Genomic DNA, 19,512 nt, shown 5'->3' on the forward strand with positions numbered 1-19,512 from the left:
CTTCATTCCGATAACACCAAATTATAAACTTTGGGTCCTTCAGCATCCCACCACCAATTAAGAATCCCCTTCAATCACCAAATTTACCATGTTGAGTTCATTTACAATTTGAATCCATGTAGTGCAACAAGCAATTCAGCTCTAGAGTCACCCTCTCCTACAAGACCCAAGAACAAAGCAATGACATGTCCATCTTCATCTTTCAGCATCCCTCCTATTCCAAAGGGACTAGGGTTTCCTTGACTACTACCATCAAAATTTAATTTCAGGTCACCTTGAAGAGGCATCCACACTGAGTTTACTTTCTCCTTTTCAGAAGAGCTTCTTGCCACCTCCACCCAATTTCTCCATGTAACATTAAAAGAAAACTGCAAAAACGAGTCCACTGGTTCTTATCCAGTGGATTATTCTGGTCATCACGCATTCTCTCACTGCTTCTTTGCTTCTCTCCCTCCCTGAGAAGATTCTAGCATTTCTTTCTTCCCAAAAAGTCCATATGGATGCTACTATCACATATTTCCACATGATTTTTCCCTTGTTCCTATGCCAAACAAAAGTAGAGGGTCAAAAAAGCATCTTTACCTCAGTTGCCAGATTCCACTAGTACTCAAACAAAGAGAAAAAACCAATCCCAAATATCTCCAATAAATGGACGGGAGATTAACAGGTGATGACAAATCTCTCCATTGGATATACAAAGGATGCACCAGTTTGAGGAAACGCACATAAAGGGTCTTCTCTTTTGTAAGGTGACCATAGTGTTAATCTTCTCATTAACTACTTCTCAACAAAAGATTCCAAATTTAGGTGGAATGGGCCTACACCAAACCTCCCTAGCAAGAAAAGCAAGAAGGGGAGAGGGGAGGCAAATAGACTTAAACAAGGAAGCACAAAAAAAGACATTTAGAATGGGGAGTCCAAAAAACGTTTCTCCAGATCAAAGGGATCCAAACACACATGATCAAGGAGTCGTAGCAAACCAGTCAACGAGGAAGGTTCACCATCCCTTAAACCTTTGCAAAACCAAAAATCCCCAATTGTGGCCCATAGGAGGTATAGGGGTGGAAAAAAACATAGAGACACACTCATTTTTATACAAAGAACCAAAGTACAAAAAGGGAAAGAGAAAGAGATCCTTGAGATGAGTAGAGCCAACCTAAACATCCTTCCAAAACGGAACTGAAACCCCTAAACATGCACCTATTAGAGATTGTATGCCCTTAGCTCCAATCAGAATGATGTACATTATGACATTTAATGTAAACGAATAAACTACATATTTGATTCATGTTATCATGGTGTGTTTCTGTGTAATACCCTTAAATTGGACATATATGAGACTCGTGTTAGTTTAGAATCTTTACAGCAGTTGGATAGATCTTGGGAGATTTATCCTGCCAAGGCTAACACTGATGTGCGGCCAAGTTGGTTGGGGTGGTTTGTCTCAACTGCCAGGGTGAGACCTGAGGTACATGTAATGTGGGTTTTCTTGAAACCCTGAACCAAACCAAAATTCCAATATTGCCTTGGACCTTGGAAATAGATGGGCAAAACTGGAATTTACACCTAACCCCTAGACTCGACTATGATACTACACTAGGTGTCGGATTGGGCTGTCTTTGATGTGCCAATCAGTGAGATCCTTAGAGGGGTCAAAACCTGGGTATGTTGGGACAGTTCGAGAATTCATCTAAGTGGGTGATCATAGTGACGGGATCAGCCCCTTTGTCGGAAGAAGTGAATGATCGGGGATGCACTCTCTCTAATGGAAACCAAAACTGCCGGCAGTCGATTTCAACCGTTGAAATTTGTTTTGCAAAATATATTTATATAGAGATATACATATATATATGTCTATATATTATGGTTTCAAAATGTTTGCAAAAGGTTTTAATTCCCGGGATCCATGTGAGTAGAGAGTGCAGCACTGTACCTTGCAGCCGAGGGAGAGGCCCTCTCTTGTCGGGCAGTGTTTGATCATTATGGGCTGAGAGGTTAAGTGTAAGACCATTGAAGGTAATACCTGATGGGCTAATCTTGCATCTGCACACAATCCTTGGGTTTTCATAAGGTGGTTGGACCCAATGACCATTTAGTGTAAATGTTGGGCCCGTTAAGAGCCCATGGTGATAGACTCAAGGGTTCACTGTCTCCTACAGTGAATTCAGCCAGGCCTTGTAACAAAGGCTGGGTTGAACCCATGTGGCTGAAGTGTAGATTAATGTTTGGGTCCCACGCCATACAAGGAAAGCCAACTGGACAGCAAATTAAGAAGGCTAGTGAGAACATAGACTTAATGGGCCTAAAGCCCAATTCGAACTGGCTTAATAAGATTAATTAAATGGGGGCGGTTCTGGGATTTGGATCAACTGATAGGATAAGGGATTATCCCTATCCACTTAAAGAGTCCAGATCCAAATAAAGATTTGGATCAGGAAACTCCTAATTAGATTATGAAGGCTGATCTTTATCTACAGATAAGATAAGGGATTATTCTTATCTCTTAAAAAGAGTCCAGATCCAAATAAATGATTCGGATTAGAAAACTCCTAATGGGATTAAGACATCCTCTCTTTAAGGTTATAAATAGAAGAGCAGGGCGAACCTCCAAATCATCTAACAGTCTGCTGAATTAAGAGAAAAGACAATATACAGTTCGACAACTTTTGTCTTCTGCTTTTGTTCCTGCTCTTGCCGCCCTACCCAATTCAATCTCCACTAGTGGGAATGATCAAGAACGGTTCTTGATATTGCCTTTTGCTAGAAGAGGCAATTTGAAGCCGTGCTCACCAGCCCTCCATCATATTCTTGTTGAAGAATTCGGTTCTTGCTAAAGAACTGCCCTATTGATTCTGCTTCACCACGCATCGTGTTATCTTCGGTGGAAGCAGCCTTTGGTCTTCTCCTAGGGCGTGAACACCTTCATTAGTGGTTTACTATTACTCCGTATCAGGTATATTCCTCTACATTTTGGTTTCAGATATGGTCCGGTTTGGTTTCAAGATTGATCCTTGAAAATGCAGTTTTCTAAAATAAGGAATGTGATTCCCACATGGGAGAGAGAAATTTTTGAAATTTCGCCCAACCTTCCTACAAGGTTCAGCCATCCATATGATGGATCGATCATCCCTTCAGTGGTATCAGAGCCAGGTTAAATCTTGAACCAAATTAAACCAGATCTGGATCTACGCAAATGGGCAGAAGGTGTTCTACCCGATTTGCGAAGCTAACGTTTTCTCGGAAATTTGTTCCCAGTTTTTAGGCGATTGATCTGAAATTAAATCTTTATGAATCTAATTAATATTTAGAATTGTTCTATATATTTTTCTTGATTTTTGGGCTGTTCGTATGATGGAGATCGAATTCTTTAATGGCGCAAGAAATCTTGCGCAGCTGCTGTTCTGTTCATTCTTTGTCAGTAATTATTTTTTTTTTATTTTTAGACGAAATGTATAGGAATTTAAATCTGATGTAATATTAAAAGAAAAATAGGCTTTCTATTTTATTTCATTCGATGATGAAGCAGATTACGCATAGGAGAAATTTTCGCAGATTTGGGTTCAGCCATCTGCGATTTGCACTTTTGGAAACTACATTTTGCGATCAAATCGGGCAAGAAGAAGAGCAAGGCAAAGAAGAAGCCTCAAAAGAAAATTAGCAAGCCCAAAAGGCAAAGGAAGGACAAAGCATCAGATGCTTGTCACTTCTGCAAGCAAGCCGGCCACTGGAAGAGGAACAAGGTAATTTCGAATCCTTTGTCATAGAAACCAATATGTTGGCAACTTTTGCTTCATGGTGTATTGACTCCGGGGCTTCTACTCATGCATGTAATACATTGCAGGGGTTTAGGACAAGCAACTGAGTGACGAAGAGGTGATTCTTTACTTGGGGACTTCTGCAAATGTTGCAGCTACAGCCATAGGGACTGTAGAATTGTATTTCAGAGAATGATTAATTACATTAAAAGATTCTCTTTATGTACCCAATTTAAGAAGAAATTTGATTTTTGCTTCAAAACTGTGTGTGGATGGATATTCTATTCTCTTTATTAATATTATTACTATTAAAAGAAATAACAAATTCCTCACATACGGAGAACTTGAGAATGGTCTCTATGTTCTCCATCCTTCTCTGGAAACAAATATAACCGAAACTACGTCGAATAATAACCCCTAGAAAAGAACTCGTGATACAGTTTATCCCACGTGTCTGTGGCATTACCGACTTGGCCACATTAACATAGACCACATCACAAGGTTGGTAAAGGATGGTCCTTTGGATTTTCTAACTGTAGAAGATCTTCCAACCTGTGAACCTTGCCTTCAAGGTAAGATAATAAAGCGTCCATTTAACAGTAAGCCTAAAAGATCGATAGGCACACTTGACATTATACATACTGATGTATGTGGTCCCATGAATGTTAGGACACGTAACCAGCACGTTTACTTCATAACATTTACCGATGATCACTCTCGGTATGGTTACGTATACCTAATGAGACATAAATCCGAATCTTTTGAAATGTTCAAAAAATTCGGACAAGAAGTCGAGAAACAATTAGGGAGAGAAATTAAGACCCTTCGATCAGATCAAGGTGGCGAGTATCTCTCTGACAAATTCAGGGACTACTTAAAGGACAATGGGATAGTATCACAACTAGTTCCTCCTGCTACACCACAGCTAAACGGTGTGTTAGAAAGGAGGAACTGAACTTTATTGGATATGTTCCGATCACTTCTCGTACACTCAAAACTACCCACATCCTTTTGGGGTTACGCATTAGAGACTACGATATACGTGCTGAACCGGATTCCAACCAAATCCGTTCCGAAGACTCCCTAGGAGCTTTGGACCGATAAGAAACCAAGTGTGAGACACTTGAAGATTTGGGGTTGTCCGGCACATGTTAAAAGAACGAGTGCTGAAAAACTAGAATCCAAGACTAGTCATTGCCTATTTGTAGGCTACCCAAAAGGCTCTGTAGGGTATTTGTTCTATGACCCAGGAGAATAGGTGTTATGTAGTCGAAATGCCCATTTCTTGGAAGAGGAATACATCCTGAACAATCATCGTCAAGAAGTTGTTCTTAATGAGGAGAGCTCAAGGGTAGTGGGAGATGTCCCACAAGCTCCAATTAATAACCAACCTAGGTATCAGGGATTCCAGGCCTCCAGTTTGTTACGGCTATGACCAAGAAAGTTACTTGGTGGAAGCCACGACCAGTGAGGAGGACCCCGTGACTTATACGGAAGCTATGTTGGACATAGATTCCTTGAAGTGGGTAGATGCCATGAGAGTAGAGATGGACTCAATGGAGACCAATGGAGTCTGGACTCTGGTACATACGCCCCCTGGGTAAAAGCAATTAGTTGCAAATGGATCTATAAGAGGAAGAAGGGACCCGATGGTAAGGTTGAGACCTACAAGGCTCGTCTTGTGGCGAAAGGGTACACTCAGAAAGAAGGAATCGATTATGAGGAATCCTTTTCGCCGATGGCCATGCTTAAATCCATTAGAATCCTACTATCTGTAGCAGCGTACCATGATTACAAGATTTGGCAAATGGATGTCAAAACTGCGTTCCTGAATGGAGATCTTAGTGAATGATGTGCATGCTTAAATCCATGCTTAAATCCAGGGTGTCAATGCTGCTAGCTGTAGCAGCGTACCATGCTTAAATCCATTAGGATCCTGCTAGCTATTAGATAGTTGTATGCCCTTAGCTCCAATCAGAATGATGTACATTATGAATTTATTGTAAATGAATAAAGTACATATTTGATTCGTGTTCTTGTAGTGTGTTTCTGTGTAATACCCTTAAACTGGACACTTATGAGACTCGTGTTAGTATAGAATGTTCACAACCGTTGGATAAGTCTGGGGAGATTTATCTTGTCAAGGTTGACACTGGAGTGCTACCAAATGTTGGGGTGGCCTGTCTCAGCCACCAGGGTGAGACCCAAGGCACATGTAGTGTACGATTAATTGAATCTTTGAACCAGACCAGATTTCCAGTATTGCCCTGGACCTTGGAGATTGATGGGCAAAACTGGAAAGTTACACCTGACCCCTAGACTCGATTATGATACTATACTAGGTGTCGGATTGGGCTGTCTTTGATATGCCAATCAGTGAGATCCTTAGTGGGGGGTAAAAACCTGGGTATGTTGGGACAGTCCGAGAATTCATCTGAGTGGGTGATCATTGTGACAGGATCAGCCCCTTTGTCGGACAAAGGTAATGATCGGGGATGCACTCTCTCTGATGGAAACCAAGACTGCCGGCAGCCGATTTCAATCGTTGAGATTTGTTTTGCAAACTATATTTTATATGAGACATAAAAGTATATATATTACGGTTTCTAAACGTTTGCAAAAGATTTTAATTCCCGGGATCCATGTGAGCAGAGAGTGCAACACTGTTCCTTGCAGCCGAGGGAGAGGTCCTCTCTTGTCGGGCAGTGTTTGATTATTATGGGCTAAGAGGTTAAGTGTAAGACCATTGAGGGTAATAACTGATGGGCTAATCTTGCATCTGCCCACAGTCCCTGGGTGTTACAAGGTGGCTTGGCCCAGAGACCACTTAGGGTAAGTGTTGGGCCCATAGAGCCCATGTGATGGGTTTCAGGGGGTGCACTATCCATAACAGTGCATTCGGCCAGGCCTTGTAACAAAGGCTGAGCTGATCCCATGTGGCTGATGTATAGATCAATGTTTTGGTCCCATGCCATACAAGGAAGCCCAACTGGGCAGCAATTTGGAAGGTTAAGTGAGCACATACTATTAATGGGCCTAAAGCCCATTTCGAACTGGGCTGATTTTATCAGTGAAAGAAGGGGCGAATTTGAGATTAGATTAGCAGATAGGATAGGGTCTTACCCTATCCACTGAGAGAGTCCAAATCTGAATACAGATTCAGATCTGGAAACCTCCTAATAGGATTATGAGAGGGCTGATCTAATCTACAGATAAGATAAGGGTTTACCCTTATCACTTAAAGAGAATTCTGATCCAAATATGATTTGGATCAGCAACTCCTAATGGGATTAGAAGCTGATCCCTCTAAACTTAAAAAAGGAGGGGGCGGCAGCCTTTAATAGATATTCATATTCACATTCTCTTCAGAGCTGAAATCACAGAAGAAAGAATTCAGCACCTCTGCGAAAATTCTTTCTTGTCGCCTCCTTCCTATCGCCGCCATATCTGCCAGTTCGATCTCCTATTCTCAGTGCAAGTGATCAAGATTGGATCTTGACATCAATCATTTGTGAAAGGGCTGATTGGAAGTAGTGCTCACGTGTCGTCCAGCTGATTCTTGCGAATGATCTAGTTCTTTTGAAGAACGCTGCTGATTCTGCTCCATCCTGCACTGCGCCATCTTCAAAGGGAGCAGTCTTTGGTTCCTTCCTTGGGTGTGAACACCTCCATTGGGAGATACTATTTCTCCGTATTAAGTATATCCCTCTCCTACTGCTTTTGTTCAAATCTGGTTCGGTTCTTGGTTCAAGATTGATCTTTGAAAAATATGATTTTTCTAAAATAGGGAATACGATTCCTAGTAGGTAGGAGAGAAATTTTTGAAATTTGCCCATTCTATTCTGTAAGATTCAGGCGTTCATACGATGGATCTCTCATCCCTTCATAGACTTAATGGGCCTAAAGCCCAAATCGAACTCGCTTAATAAGATTAATTAAATGGGGGTGGATCAGGAAACTCCTAATTAGATTAGGAAGGCTGATCTTTATCTACAGATAAGGGATTATCCTTATCTCTTAAAGAGAGTCCAGATCCAAATAAAAGATTTGGATTAGGAAACTCCTAATGGGATTAGGAGATCCTCTCTTTAAGGCTATAAATAGAAGAGTAGGGCGAACCTCCAGATCATCTAACAGTCTACTGAATTGAGAGAGAAGACAATATACAGTTCGACTGCTTCTATCTTCTGCTCTTGTTCCTGCTCTTGCCGCCCTACCCAGTTCGATCTCCACCAATGGGAGTGATCAAGAATGGTTCTTGATATTGCCTTTTGCTAGAAGAGGCAATCTGAAGTCGTGCTCACCAGCCCTCCATCATATTCTTGTTGAAGAATTTGGTTCTTGCTGAAGAAACGTCCTACTGATTCTGCTTCACCACGCACTGTGTCATCTTCGGTGGAAGCAATCTTTGGTCTTCTCCTTGAGCGTGAACACCTTCATTGGTGGTTTACTATTACTCCATATCAGTTATATCCCTCTACTCCCTTTTGGTTTCAAGATTGATCCTTGAAAATGTAGTTTTCTAAATGTGATTCCCACATGGGAGAGAGAGAGAATTTTTTTAAATTTCACCCAACCTTCCTGCAGGGTTCGGCCATCCATATGATGGATCTCTCATCCCTTCAGCATCATAGTTAATAAAACTGAGAAAGTGATGAAGGATACCATGGATAGCCTTCCATTGTGATGCCAAAGTACCCCGATGTGATGTACCTGCATAGCAGCCATTACCCAACCTACCATGTATGTTGGCCACCACCTCATGTCATAGCTTCTCCCTCTCAATTGGCCATCTCCATAACCATTTCCCTAGCAACACCATATCTTCTTTTCTATATTGCCCACACCTAATCCATCTCCATGTTTACTCATACATACCGTCTCTCATTTGACTAGATCTTTCTTGCCCTCCCCTGGTTCTCCATAAGAAATCTCTCCTGACTAGATCTTTCTTTATCGAAGTAATTCTACCTCCCAATGCAACATAATTCCCTTTCCACAATGCAAATCTTTTTGTACATCTCTCTATGATTGGGTTCCAGATTTTTGCTCTCTTTGGGATTTGCTCCTAAGGCTTAGTTTGGAAAGAGTACGGATACGAATATGTACAGTGTAAATACATACAAAATACACAGACTTACACTGTACATGTTTGTATTTGTACTCCTTCCAAACTGAGCCTAAAGGGAAGCCCAAGTAGGTCAAAGGCCAATTGGTGATAGAACACTCTAGAGAAGCCGCTTATAGAGTTTAACTCACCTTCTAAATTAATCCCTGCAATACAGCTCTTGTCAAGATTGATTTTCAAATTTGAAACAAGTTCGAACTTCTTCCCCAATTCTTTTACATTATCATCTATAAACTGAAAGTGAGTAACTGAGGAATTTTTTCTACCTACTATCCATCCCTTAATTCCCCCCCCCCCCCCGGCTCTCAGCCTTGGAAATAAATCTACTAAAAACATCAGTTATTAGGGTATAGAGAAAGGGTGAAAGGGGATCCCCATTAACCAGAACAGAATAATGACACGACTTCACCCTCCCTCTTAACCTTGGGAATTGCAGAAGAATGTTATATAGTGGTAGGCCCCAAGTAGTAGAAAAGAAGAGAGGGTAGAAAGAGAGGAAAAAAGTTGCTCTAGCTACTCTCAAACACAAACAATTCAATTCCACCCTCTAACTCTTAACATTCCATTTAAATAGGAAGGGCAACTTATAAATTTAGATCCACGAGTAAGCCACTCTTATGACTTATAAAAATAAAAGACAACAATTAAAAGACTCCTAAATATTTAATTATTTAGTATTTGAAACAATTCCTCTGCCTAATTAACATCTGCCAATAAATAGAAAAAAGACTTTGTCCCCCCCCTTCAATTTCCCCTTTTTGTTACTCCTCTCTTCAATCTTTTAGTAGTATAAAATTATAACCTTCTTTAGTTGCTAATAACTTTTTCGGCATGCAATTGCTCCATTAAAGACTTTATATATTATAATGTTTCCTTTGAAATACAAAAATTAATATATATGAAATGCTTTTTTCTTTTAGATTTGATGATTTGATACGTTTTGAGATAAAACTCAGACTGGTAGAGTGCAAATGCAAAACCGGAGCAGATTTGCACTCCAGTTAGGTTTTGCATGTATTTGGTAGGGGTGCAACTTGGCTTGGGTTAGATCGGGTATTTGTTAAAATTTCATTGGGTCCAAACCCTAACCCATGCCTAATGCAGTTGAAATTCTTCAATTGGGGAATCCAGCTTGCAGCCCTAGTGTGTAAGAAAGTTTTTTTGTACTGAAAATGAAAGTAAATTTGTTCTTTTGAACCGTTTTTGCATTCAAAATGGGAATAAGATTTGCTTTCAAAAAAAGGAAGCAAACTTTTTACTCAAAATTTGCACCCATCACAACCAAACAAGATGCTATAAATTTCTCAGTTAAAAACCAAACCAGGTTTGCATCCTTCTTCTATTTGAACAAATTTGCATACACATCAGTTCATTCACTTTTGCAGTCTTACCAAACGTCACCTAAGTGTTTGAACGTTGTTTTTTTTTCAATTTATATGAATGCCTTTTGCATATAAAACTAGGGGATAAACCAAGAATTAGTTTCACCTAGGTGACTAGGTGCTCCATTGTTGCCTAGAATTCACCTATATGCCTTGACAACTTAGACTAATTAAATAAGTAGCTAGAGTTTCCCATATTTGATAAAATAATTTTTCTATCAAAATGACCAATCAAAAAGCAGAAGTTTTGTGAAAATCAAAACTGCAAACCTCGACTGTAATTAAGCCTTTTGTATTTCATTTATTGAATTGTAGATCATTGATTGTTCTTTATATAGGATAATAGGAAGTTGTAAAATTTTTGCATCTTCGTTTTTGTTTAATAATTTTTTCCGTTGAACAATTTACAAGAAAGAAAACTTATAAATAATAATAAGAATAGAAGTAAACATATAAATTCTAATGGAAAATAAGTGATTTGGTAAAACTTGAAATTCTACCAAATTAGCCTAGGAACCATACCCTTGCCATCTATCTTTGTCCAAATCAATCTCTTTTGTGAAACCCTATCAACACAAAAATCCAATTTCAGTATATATTCAAAACAAAGGCATCCTGATCTAGAATAGGGTGAATAAAAACTTTTAATGAAGAAAAAAACAGGACTATTACCAAACATGCTAATAATTACACATATGAACACAATTTCCAATTGGAGAATGGGCCTAACAGCAACCAACTAGAAACATTTTGCCCTAATCAAGTAAGTGAGAAATTATAATTATATGATGAATGAAAAAAGGAAATAATTCTCATTTCTGATGAAAAATTTCCAACTTAGTGTTCTTCAACAATGAATCCATGGCTATTAGCAGGTGTTTAAAAGCAAAGAATGCAAGAAAAGCACAAAGGCCTTCTATGGCACCTGAGGTGCAAGGGACAAAGCAAGGCATGCACCTGGAAAAAGAAGGGCACAAAATTTTGAATAAAATTATATATGCTAGAGAAGGTGATGGAGTCCATTGGAAGGGCTGTCACTGGTTGGATGCTCATCTTACCGGATTTGCTCAAATATCCATGTCAGATTTAGGGTCTAACTTTTGGAGAACAATTGAGATCCAAGAATTCTTGTAATCTGAATGGTTTGTGGTGTAATATTTAGTTTTTATTTTAATAAAATTTCCTTTTTCTGTTATTATCAAATATATATATATATATATACACACACACACACACACACACATACATAAAAAATATGCAAAACTGAATTTCAAAAGAAAGTGGATGTTTTTAAAAGGTTATTAGTCAAATTAAAATACAAGAATAATATATAAAAAAATTCAGAGTAAACGTGCTTATTTGGGCTGGGACCACACCATTAAGCACTTATTAGCCCAAAATAAGTGCTTATTTTTAAAAAGAAGGGCTTAACAAAATTTCCTTCTTCTGTTATATATACATATATATATATATATGCAAAACTGAATTTCAAAAGAAACTGAATGTTTTTAAAAGGTTATTAGTCAAACTAAAATACAAGCATAATATATAACAAAAAAAATCAGAGTAAAAGTGCTTATTTGGGCTTGAACCACACCATTAAGCACTTATTGGTGTTTGGGAAATAAGCCCGGAATAAGTGCTTATTTTAAAAAGAAGGGTTTATTTTTTAAGCCCAAATTTCCAGCTTTTTTTAAGTGCTCAAACAATAAGCACTTATTCAGATTTTTTCTCCCAGAATTGTGCTTAGTAAATTTTTAGAACACCAATTATACCCTTTCAATATTGTTACTTTTAGCAACAACATTGTTACTTTTACAAAAGCAAAGTACTTTTATGAAAACACTTTTATGAAAGTACTTTTACATGAAAGAACTTATACAGAAGTGTTTTAATAAGAGCACTTTTACGAAAGTACTTTTATAAAAGCACTTTTACGAAAAGTACTTTTACAAAAGTACTTTTATGAAAGCACTTTTACGAAAGTCCTTTTAAAAAATCACTTTTATGAAAGCACTTTTACAAAAGCATTTTTATAAAAGCACTTTTACGAAAGCAATTCTATCAAAATGCTTTATTCATTCACTTTGGATTGGATATTCTGAAATTTTGAAGGAAAATGAAGGACAAAAGAATAAGAATCACAAGTGCTTATTGGAGAAAAAGACCACCAAACGTCCAATATAAAATAAGTGCTTATTTTTTAAGATAAGCAATTGAAAAAGCTAGATGCCAAATATAAATAAGTGCTTATTCGAATAAGCACTTATTTTTAGCATAAGCACTCCCAAACATGGCCTAAATGGGAATTATACCAAAGTGCTTCAAGCATGTGAAACTCTTAATGTGTTTGTTTATCTCCTATTTACTTTACTTCAAGTAACAAGATGAAGTTAGGTGTCTTCCATTCTTAATCCTAGGAGGAGATTGGCACCTTTACAGAGGCAGAGCTGCAGAGGACAGATGGACCTGGAACCAAAGGAAAGGCTCCTTGAGGCAAGTCCAAACAAGCCCATACAAGGGTTCAAGAGCAGCAACCCCAACCCAAATTTTTGGCCCAGTATATGTAAAGAGGTCGGTTTTGTGATTTTGGCCACAATTCCTTCTATTTTAGGGCTAGGAATCAGAGATAAGTTGATTTTGTTAAATGTCTTGCATTCCTAATCCTAGAAGGTTGGTATACAGAGGCAAAGGAATGATGGGCCTGGAACCAAAGGAAAGGCCCCTTGAGGCAACCCCAACTCAAATTTTGGCTCACTATATGCAAGGGGGTTGGTTTTGTAGTTTTGGTCACAGTCCATTCTATTTTAGGATTAGGAATCGGAGATCAGTTGTGTTTTTGCTGCTTCAATAGTGGAAACTTTGGTATCTAGGATCCTATCTACAACAACTAGAGCATCATATATTTGAAATGTCTTCAATTTTGTTTCTTTTAAAGGTTGATGAACCATTACTAGTGCGCAAGCACCAATAAAGGTAATCTAAAAGTTAATAGACCATTACAAAGGTACAAAACACACAACAATATAGAAAAAAAAAAAAACTAACCAAAAAAGCAAACTAAAATAAGCTGTATGCTTGGGTTGAGATGCAAGGTGACCCGAGTGCACCTAAGCATACCAGGAATGCACCTTTTGAAAGGGGTTTTTGAAGGGATGAGAGATCCATCCTATGAACGCCCAAAGATTGCGGAATAAGGGGCGAATTTCAAAAATTTATCTCTCCCTTCAACTGGGAATCGTATTCCCTATTTAGAAAATCATATTTTCAATGATCAATCTTGAACCATAAACTGAACCAGATTTGAACCAAAAGGAGTGGGAGAGGATTATACCTGATACGGAGAAATATTATCTCCCAATGGAGGTGTTCACGCCCAAGGAAGGATCCAAAATCTGCTCCCACTGAAGACGGCGCAGTGAAGGATGGAGCAGAATCAACAATGTTTCTTCAAAAGAACTTGACCCTTCGCAAGAATCAACTGGACGGCTTGTGAGTACAGCTCCAACCAATCTTTTCCCAAAAGATTGAGATCAAGATCAAATCTTGATTGCTCCCAAGAACTGGAGATCGAACTGAAGGAATGGCAATGGCAGGAAGGTGGCGGCAGGAGAGAATTCGCAGTGTGCAAGAAATCTCTCAATCTCTCTTTCTTCAAAGAGAAAAATGCTATTGATCATGTAAAAGGCTGCCGCCCCCTTCCCCTTTTATAATCTCAAAGGGATCAGCTCCTAATCAGATTAGGAGTTGCTAATCCAAATCATATTTGGGTTAGAAGTCCCTTAGTGATAAGGGATAATCCTTATCTTATCTGCAGATCAGATCAGCTATCTCCTAATCTAATTAGGAGGTTTCCAGATCTAAATCTCATTTAGATCTTGGACTCTCTGAGTGGATAGGGTCTAAGCCCAATCAGTGAGAGTGCATCCCTAATCATTTCCTTTGTTCAACAAAGGGCTGATCCTGTCACTATGATCACCCACTCAGATGAATTCTCGGACTGTCCCAACATACCCAGGTTTTGACCCCCGCTAAGGATCTCACTGATTGGTACATCAAAGATAGCCCAATCCAACACCTAGTGCAGTATCATAATCGAGTCTAGGGGTCGGGTGTAACTTTCCAGTTTTGCCCATCAATCTCCAAGGTCCAGGGCAATACTGGAAATCTGGTCCAGTTCAAAGATTCAATTAATCCTACACTGTATGTGCCTAGGGTCTCACCCTGGTAGCTGAGACGGGCCACCCCAACCGACTTGGTGGCACCACAGTGTCAGCCTTGTCAGGATAGGTCTCCCCAGACCGACCCACTGGCTGTGAACATTCTAAACTAACACGAGTCTCATTAAGTGTCCAGTTTAAGGGTATTACACAGAAACATACCAAGGGAACATGAATCAAATATGTATCTTTATTCATTTACAATAAACTCATAAAGTACATCATTCTGATTGAAGCTAAGGGCATACAAAACTGTCTAACAGTTTTACCTAACTTCAAGCAATGCATAAGCCTTAATATGTGCCTCATCTGTGCATCTAGATACACCTTGTAGAGAACACTGATGTGGACCCCACTGATGTGGTCCCCACAATGTTCGTATGGCAGCAATATTTCTGTTAGATATGACAGTGTTGGTTGGTAGTTATTTCAGCTTTATTATTAGTTATTTCTTATTCTATTTGCCATGTAAGCAATAAGAGCAATTCAGCCCTTTTACAGTTAGCCAATAGTTATATAAATAGTAAGAGTGGGTCGGCAGAAATTATGACCTTCCCTCTCTCTTTTCTGAAACTCTCTTCGTGTACCTCTTCTCTTCCTCTCTTCTCTTCTTCTCCTCTTCAATTTTGCATCCTTTTTCTTTTTAATTCAAGACTGATTGTAGTCTAGATCGACTATGTGGTATCAGAGCCGACCTAGGAGCTCTTATGCTAGTCTGATTAGGCCGACTGCATGAGAAACTTCTAGGTTTGGAAGTTTTTCAACAAGGAAGGAGGATCGGCTGATTCTTGGAGGTTACTGGTAGTGTGTGGCTGCTACTAAAGAGATTGTAGAAGTCTGGGAGAGTTCCACTAGTCAGGAAGAATCAAAAGAAGCTTTGGATCCTCAAGATTAGGGTTTTGCATCAACCAGAAGGTGGCGGCCAGAGAATTTTTCATAAATTAAGCTTTTTTCTTGGGATTGACTTTAGAGAAGATCATCTTGGTTTAGTCTGAGAGGTGCGGCTGAAAAATCTGTGTTTTCTTTAGGGTTTTGAGAGAAAACCCTAAACTTCAGAACTGTTATTTGTTTCATATCAGAATTTGAGCTGGTTTCGTTCAGAATTCTGTTTTCAGTGTTCTTTGGAAGACCTAGGCCGGATGTTACCAATTTCTTGGGTGCTGTTTCTCCTATTACAGTAATTAAAAAAGGTTTTTTTTATTAATTTCTGATCAAGAATGGAGTTCAAGAGTCAAGGGGAAGGTGTTTTTGGGACTAGCAATTCTGGTAACATGTCTGAGAATACCTTTCAGATTACAACCGTTAAGTTTGATGGATCAAACTACCTAGAATGGGCTCAATCAGCCATGATGGCCATTGGGGGTAGGGGAAAATTGAGCTACTTGTTGGGAGATGTGAAGGAACCAACTAGGGAGGACCAAACCTATACCAAATGGCTTCAGGAGAACTATTTGGTTATAACATGGCTATGCAACTCTATGCACCCACATATCAGCCAGAACTATTTGTGGCAAAAACAACTAAGGAAATCTGGGATGTCATGAAAGATACCTACTCCCAACCCCTTAATGTTGCTAGGGCTTATGAACTGAAATGTGAGGTTAACAACCTTAAGCAAGGAGAGAAACCAGTCTCGATTAACTTCTCTACACTGAAATATTTGTGGCATGAAATTGACCACCTAGAAACACTTGAGTGGGAAAGAATGATGCACAAACTCATAGAAAGCAGGTTGAGACTAATAGGGTTTTTGAGTTCCTAGCTAGTCTGAATCCTGAGTATGATATTGTGAGACAGCAACTACTGACAAGAGACAATGTGACCCTATCACAAGCCTACTCCTTAGTGCATAGTGAAGAGACTAGGAGAAAAGTTATGATGCAGCATCAGCCCTTCCCACCAACCTTGGCAGCAATTAAACCTAAGTCCAGGGGTGATACGGAGAAGGATATAAAGAAGGAAGACAAGCGGGATCTACTATGTGAACATTGCAAGAAACCCAAGCATATTAAAGACACCTATTGGAAGTTGCACCCTCACTTAGTCCCAGCAAAACTCAGGAACAAAAGGGGAAATGCTAATATGGCTTTTTATATTGATTGTGCCTCCTCATCGGGCACAAAAGGCACACCTCTAGACACCCTAGCTGTTGTCTGGGCTGCCTTGACTCAGTTGGAAAAGGAATTTCGCAATTCAGCTCAATCATCTCAAACGCCATCAGCTCCCACATCAGCTTTTGCTCATTCAGGTACTCAGGCCTTAGCTTATAATGCTTCAGCTCCAGGTAACACTGAACATTGTCGGGTATAGACTCAAGTGCATCTGATCATATGACTAGCTTGCCATCACTGTTCACTACCTATCACTTATTTTCTGGCAGAGATAAAGTGTCTATTGCTGATGGTTCCCTTGTTCACATTTTGGGCAAGGGAGACATCAAGTTGTCTAATGCCATCTCCTTAACTTCAGCTCTGCATGTTCCTAAGCTTAATACTAACTTGCTTTCAGTCAGTAGCATTACAAAACATCAGAATTGTTCAATAACCTTTTTCCCTGACCAATGTGTTTTTCAGGACTTGGAGACAAGGAAGGTGATTGGGACTAGTTGTGACACAAATGGAATCTGTTTACTGGAACATAGCAGCCGAAGAAGAAGAAGAAGAAGAAGAAGATTTGAGAAAGGCGGCATACTCACTTCAGCCGGCCCTACAATCTTATATAGATGATTATAAAATAATGTTACATGAATGGACTAGAATGCCCCTAATTAGTGATGGGACACCTAGACAAATAAATCAAATAAAACATTAAACAAGTTTAGGCCCAATAACTAAGAACTTAAGACACAAATATGGCTAACATAAACACTAAAACAGCTGAACCAACACTCCCCCTCAAGCTAAGCATGGATATCAGTCATGTTTAGCTTGCCAAGTAACTCGAAGAACTTCGTTGAAGCTAGTCCTTTAGTTAACACATCTGCAATCTGCATCTCGAAAGGAGTATAAGGAATGCAGAGTTCTCCCGAGACGATTCTTTCTCTAACGAAGTGTTGGTCAATCTCAATGTGCTCCGTCCTATCAGGTTGCACTGGGTTATTTGCAATGTTGATGGCAGCCTTGTTGTCACAATACAGCCTGAGAGGACACTCGACCTTTATCCCGAGCTCACCAAGAAGGGTCCTAAGCCACAACAGTTCAGCAACAAATGAGCCATAGCACGATATTCAGCATCTCCAACAAACGTGCAATACCCAGAAGTAGACTTCCTGTCTCCAACAGAGCCAGCCCAATCTGCATCAGTATACGCTTCAATTTCAATTTTATTGTGTTTTTTGAACAGAATTCCCTTTCCTGGGCAAGTCTTCAAGTACTTAAGAATTCTTTCCACTGCTCTCATATGAGGACTCTTTGGAGAGTGCATGAACTGGCTGACAACATTTACAACATAAGCAATATATGGTCGAGTGAGAGACAGATATATCAACTTCCCTACCAGTTTTTGGTCTCTTTCTTTATCAAGGTAGTCATCTCCAACTGATTCCTGTAGACCATGGTTCTGTTCTATTGGAGTATCTGCTAGTCTACACCCCATCGTACCTGTCTCCCCTAGAAGATCAAAGACATACTTCCGCTGACATATAAAGATGCCCTCTTGTGACCTAGCAACTTCAATTCCTAGGAAGTATCTCAGATGGCCCAAGTCTTTGATCTCAAACTCAGAAACAAAGAACTCCTATAATCTTTTTCTCTTCTAGATCATCCCCTGTAATCACCATATCATCCACATAGACGATTAGACGATTAGTACCGCAAATCGGCTATTCTGATTCCTTATAGTATGATCTGCACCACTTTGAGTGTATCCCACTCTCTTCATGGCCCCACAAAGTCTCCCAAACTAAGCCCGAGGAGACTTCTTAAGGCCATATACTGCTTTCCTCAGTTAACATACTTTCCCATCAAAGCCATAACCTGGTGGAGTATCCATGAATACCTCTTCATGTAGATCACCATTTAGAAAAGCGTTCTTCACATCCAACTGATGTAGCTTCCATGAGAAATTTGCAGCTAATGACAATAAGACCCGGATTGTGTTGAGCTTCGCGACTAGAGCAAAGGTCTCTTTGTGGTCAATCCCTTCCTTTTGAGTAAACCCCTTTGCCACAAGTCTGGCCTTATAACTTTCAATGAACCCGTCCTCCCTATGCTTTACAGTGAACACCCACTTGCATCCCACAGTGCTCCTCCCTTCTGGTAGATCCACTAATTCCCAAGTCCTTGCTTTAATTAATGCTTTCATTTCTTCATTCATTGCCTTTTTCCATCTTGGATCAGACATTGCCTCTAAGTACCTAGTAGGAACATGCATAGAGGAGAGAGCAGACACAAAGGAATAATAATGAGATAAACATGAGTAAGAAACAAATTCAGCAATGGGGTGTCGGATAGTACAAGAACGAGTAGACTTACGAAGAGAAATAGGGAGATCCAAATCAGAAGTATGAGTGATAGGATTACCTGGAGTTGCTGAGGCAGATTGATCCGAGTCCGATTGATTGCTCCCATGAGTTAGAGGGTCTTTTTTCCTTTTGTTGTAGGTGATTCTTATATCTTTTTGTTGCTTACTGGTGTCCTCAATTACATCTGCAGCATCAAGAGTGATAACAAGTGCAATGGGAGCCTCACTAGGTTCACCCGGGATGCTACAACAAGGAGGATCAGGAGAAGAAGATGGAAGGCCCGAGGCAGAAAGAGGAACAAAAAGGGGGGGGGGGGGAAGAAGAATCCTCTTCCATCCCACTAGTCTCCCCCTGAAGAGGATTCTGGGAAGAATGAAAATAGGAGTGAGACTCAAAAAATACCACATCTTTTGTGACATATTTCTTCTTGGTGACGGGATCATAACACTTGTAACCTTTCTGTGTAGGAGAGTACCCTAGAAAGATTCCTTTAGTAGCCCTAGGATCCAACTTGGTCTTCTTTGGATCCTTTACATGTATAAAACATACACAACCAAACACTCTA

General features: G+C 39.6%; 1 protein-coding gene across 6 annotated transcripts in view; it reads right to left on the minus strand.

Annotated features, from left to right (window-relative positions):
* Positions 1 to 19,512, minus strand: part of HAG1 (histone acetyltransferase of the GNAT family 1) — a 113,532-nt gene that overhangs the window by 43,836 nt on the left and 50,184 nt on the right. For all 6 annotated transcript variants that reach the window (XM_088895089.1, XM_088895090.1, XM_010248038.3 and 3 more), the window contains exon 6: positions 10,788 to 10,831. In XM_088895089.1, coding sequence (XP_088751215.1) covers positions 10,788 to 10,831 — 44 coding nt within the window. The remainder of the gene's footprint in view (positions 1 to 10,787; positions 10,832 to 19,512) is intronic.

Source organism: Nelumbo nucifera, chromosome 1, assembly GCF_055504915.1.
Source record: "Nelumbo nucifera cultivar China Antique chromosome 1, China Antique-T2T, whole genome shotgun sequence".
Classification (NCBI taxonomy): Eukaryota; Viridiplantae; Streptophyta; class Magnoliopsida; order Proteales; family Nelumbonaceae; genus Nelumbo; species Nelumbo nucifera.